The 4337-nt window shown below is 66.5% G+C and overlaps 1 protein-coding gene across 1 annotated transcript in view; it reads left to right on the top strand.

Annotated features, from left to right (window-relative positions):
• Positions 1–4337, top strand: part of MEF2B (myocyte enhancer factor 2B) — an 11293-nt gene that overhangs the window by 5762 nt on the left and 1194 nt on the right. The window contains exons 2-8 of the mRNA XM_015616018.3: positions 1381–1460; positions 1567–1770; positions 1846–1977; positions 2417–2579; positions 3753–3898; positions 4053–4164; positions 4250–4334. Coding sequence (XP_015471504.1) covers positions 1381–1460; positions 1567–1770; positions 1846–1977; positions 2417–2579; positions 3753–3898; positions 4053–4164; positions 4250–4334 — 922 coding nt within the window. The remainder of the gene's footprint in view (positions 1–1380; positions 1461–1566; positions 1771–1845; positions 1978–2416; positions 2580–3752; positions 3899–4052; positions 4165–4249; positions 4335–4337) is intronic.

Raw genomic sequence — 4337 nt, forward strand, 5'->3', positions numbered from 1 at the left:
CTCCCCCAAGGCTGAGCCCGTGCAGGGTCACGGGGGGGTCACGGGGCGAGCACCCCCTGTCCCCAGAAGGAACCCCCTGGAATGGGGACCCTCGGGATGTCCCCAGGGAGTGCTGCAGGTGTCACAGCCGGGAGGAGCCCGGCAAACACCCCAGGGATGGTTGGGAACGGGAAAACCTCTCCTTTTCCACCAGGGAATTCTCAGCCCTTTCCGGCAGGGCCGGGGTGGTCCTGGCACCCCCCAGGACCTCGGGGGGGGTGGGTCGTGCGTGGGTTTGGGGACACAGGGTGGCAGCGGGGCCGTGGGAACGGCAGCGCAATTTCCTTCCATAAATTAAAATTAGTTTTGATCAGCTAAAAATAGCAGCCGAGCACGATGGTGAAATGGCAGCGTGCTCCGAGAGGGGGAAGCGGGACACGCCGAGGGCACCGGGGCACCGGAGAGTCCCCAACTGCACCCCTGGCACCCAGCCTGGCATTGAGGGGGGGCTCCTGACCCAGCTGGGGGGTCCCAAAATTATCCCCAGCACGGAGCTGCTTCCCTGCCCCGCTCCTGCCCCTCCTTTGGGGACAGCAGGGACAGAGCCAGACTGGCTCTGTCCCCAAATCCCACTGGGGGACACCTTGATGCCATCTTGTGCCCCCTTGGCGGCGTTAGGGGGATTTTGGGGTGGTTCAGAGGGTGGAATTTGGGGTGGGGGTGGCAGTAGCGGGGGTATTCCCAGGGCTGTGACACCACCAGGGTGGCACCGGGGGATCACCAGCCCTGTGACCCAGGAGCGGGTGGGTGGTTTCACTTTGCTGGCTCCTCCTGCAGCCACTTCCTGTCCCGCCAGTGGCCGAGGTCAAATTTAGTCTGCTGGAGCTTGAAAAAAAAAAAGATTTAAAAAAAAAACCCAAAACGAACCCAAATTTGAACCTAAAACCAACCCTTTTGTTTGAGGAACCCTCCCCGCCGCCAACCCGGCCCCCTTTAAAACGCCCTCCCCATCCCACGGAGCCGCCGGGAGCAGCTTCGGGAGCAGCCTCGGAGCGACCCCTCGGGTCTGGGATGAAAACTCTGATCCCAAAATCCCTCTGAAGGATTTGGGATCCCGCTCTGCTGCCGACACCCAGAGGTGCTTGGGGGTCCCGTGGGGTGATGAATTGGGGTGGCTGGGCAAGGCCAAAGGGATTTTTTTTCCCCTCTAACCCAGCAGAATTTCCCATTTTTCCCCCCATTTTCCGCTTGGCCACCATCTTCACAGAAGAAATGACCGAACTTCCTCTGAAAATTGATTTCTTTCGGCAGCCAAACTTATTTTTGGCGGCGCTGGGGCGGACGCTGGCTGGGGACAGCCCCGAGGGCTGCGGGGCTCAGGAGTTTCTCACTCTCTTCCAGCCCCAAACCCAGCGGAGGAGGCGAAAATGGGCCGAAAAAAAATCCAGATCAGCCGGATTTTGGATCAGCGGAACCGGCAGGTAGGGACCGCTCGGGTGGCGCCAAACAGGACGGGAAGCACCCCTTGGGGGGAGCGTTTTTGGGAGAACTCGGAGCCAGATTTTTTGGGGGGGGGGCCCATCTCAGGTGACCTTCACCAAGCGGAAATTCGGGCTGATGAAGAAGGCGTACGAGCTGAGCGTGCTGTGCGACTGCGAGATCGCCCTGATCATCTTCAACAGCACCAACCGCCTGTTCCAGTACGCCAGCACCGACATGGACAAGGTGCTGCTCAAGTACACCGAGTACAGCGAGCCCCACGAGAGCCGCACCAACTCCGACATCCTCGAGGTAGCGGCCGGGGGGCGACCCCCGGGACCCCCGCGGTGCCCGCAGGGACCCCGCTCATCGTCGCCCTCCCCGCAGACGCTGAAGCGCAAAGGGTTGGGGCTGGAGAGCCACGAGCTGGAGCTGGAGGAGGGCCCGGAGCCGCCCGGGGACAAAGGGAGAAGGCTCGGGGAGGGCGTGGATCTGGCGCTGGCCCGGCCCAGGTTTTATGTGAGTCACTGGTGAAAGTCCCCGAGGGTCGCGTCCTGTCCCTGTCCGGGGTTTTTGGTTTGGCCTGAGGAGTTCTGAGGGTCCCCACGGCAGCCTTGACCTCTGATGGGTCCCCAAGGTTCCCGAGTGCCCCCATCCCCTCCTTGTCCTTCACCTCTGTCTCTCCCTGCAGTCTTGAGAGTCCCCACAAGTCCCCGAGGGTCGCTGTCCCTGAGCCCTGTCTGTCCCCGAGGGTCCCCAGGGTCCTGAGGGTCGCTGTCCCTGAGCCCAGTGTGTCCCCGAGGGTCCCCAGGGTCGCTGTCCCTGACTCCAGTGTGTCCCCGAGGGTCCCCGAGGGTCCCGAGGGTCCCGAGGGTCGCTGTCCCTGAGCCCAGTGTGTCCCCGAGGGTCCCCAAGGGTCCCGAGGGTCGCTGTCCCTGAGCCCAGAGTGTCCCCGCAGAGCCCGGTGTCCCTGCCCGAGGCCGCCTACGGCTGCTCCCCGCCGGGCACCGACAGCTCCCTGGGCAGCGCCAGCAGCTCCCCGCAGGGCCAGGGCCGCTCTCCTGCCTTCAGAGCCACCGCTCCAAAGCCACCGGGACGGTCCCCAGGGCCATTGACCCCAGGTAGGCTCGGGCCCCTCAGCCGGGGACACTGCGGGGGGAGGGACCCTGCCAGGGGTGTCCTGTCCCCACCCTGGGCACCCTGTCCCCACCCTGGGCACCCCGACACTGCCCTGGACACCCTGACACTGCTCTGGGCACCCCATCACTGCCCTGGACACCCCAACACCGCCCTGGGCACCCCAACACTGCCCTGGGCACCCCATCACTGCCCTGGGCACCCCGACACTGCCCTGGGCACCCCAACACCGCCCTGGGCACCCCATCCCCACCCTGGGCACCCCATTCCCGACATGGACACCCCATCCCCACCACGGGTACCCTGTCACCACCATGGACACCCCATCACCACCCTGGACACCCCCATCCCCACCTCTGATATTCTGACCCTTCCATGGACACCTCATTCCCTCCACGGCCACCCCAACCCTTCCATGATCACCCTGTCCTGTCCATGGCCACCCCATCCCTTCCACGGCCACCCGGTCCCCATCACGAGCACCCCGCGGGGATTTTCCCAGCCGGGCCCCGCATGCAAAGCTCCGGTCCCAGGGACTTACCGGGAACGGGCCCGGGGCGGCTGCGTGGGCAGGAGCGGTGCGGCAGCTGTGGAAACACCGGCCCCATGTCCCTCCAGCTGCTTCCTGAGCCCTGCCAGCGGCTGTCCCCTCACCCCCTGCCAGCGGCTGTCCCCTCACCCCCTGCCACCGGCTGTCCCCTCACCCCCTGCCCGCAGCTCCCTGCCCTGGGGCACAGCCACAGGGTGACAGGAAAACACCTAAAACCCCACAAAACTCGGGTTAAAACCAGAGGAAACCTTCCCGGGGTGGGATGGTGGGATGGATGGGGACACCCGCACCCCAAATCCTTGCGTGGGGACAGCGGGGTGGCCTCTGGACATTCCCAAGGGACATCCCAGCAGCTTTGCAGCCCCCGTCCCCCTCCCTGTGGCCCCGGAGCCACATCCAGCCACCGCCTTGGCGTGTCACCTCCTGTCACAGCCCGTGGCCACAGCCCAGGTGGCCCAGGAAGGAGGAAGTGGCTTTTCCGGAGCGCGGCACCGTGCAGGCACACACGGCTGCCCTCGCCTCCGGGGCCACCGCGGCCACCGCGGCCACGGCCACGGGGATCCCCCCGAGGATCATCCGGGTCCCCTCCTGTCCCCGTGTCCCCCAGGTCTCAGCTACCCCCTGTTCCCTGCCGCCAGCCTGAGCCGCGCCCTGGCCACCAAGACGCCCCCGCCGCTGTTCCTGGGGGCCGAGGGCCGGCGTGGCGAGTCCCAGGGCAACCTGGCGAGCGGCCGGAGCGGCGGCAGCGCAGCGGTGAGTGAGAGCTGTCCCCAAAGGGTGTCCCCTCCCCAAATCCCGCTCCTCCCATCCTCCACTTCCTCCGGGGCTCTGCTGGGGGGCGCGGGGAGGGGTCCCCCCGGGGGTTTGGGGACATAAAACCTATTTGGGGTCCCCCCATTTCCCGCAGCGGCCGCTGTACCCCGCCCTGCAGACCCTGAGCCCCGTGCTCAGCCCGGGCAGCTCCAGCCTCCCGAGCCACGGCCTCGCCGGTTTCTCCTTCCTCAGCCCGGCCCCGGCGGGTGAGTCCCGGTCCCCCGGCCCGGGGACAGCGCTGTCCTCCCGTTTGTCCCCTCCCCGCTCACCGGTGCCCCTCCCACCCCGCAGATTTTGGGGCTGGAGAGGTCCCGCCGCCCCCCGGGTTCCTGCAGCCCCCGGCGTGGCAGCACCCCCGGGACGTGACAGCGCTGGGGTG

This window comes from Parus major, unplaced genomic scaffold (genome assembly GCF_001522545.3).
Source record: "Parus major isolate Abel unplaced genomic scaffold, Parus_major1.1 Scaffold325, whole genome shotgun sequence".
NCBI classification, from domain to species: Eukaryota; Metazoa; Chordata; class Aves; order Passeriformes; family Paridae; genus Parus; species Parus major.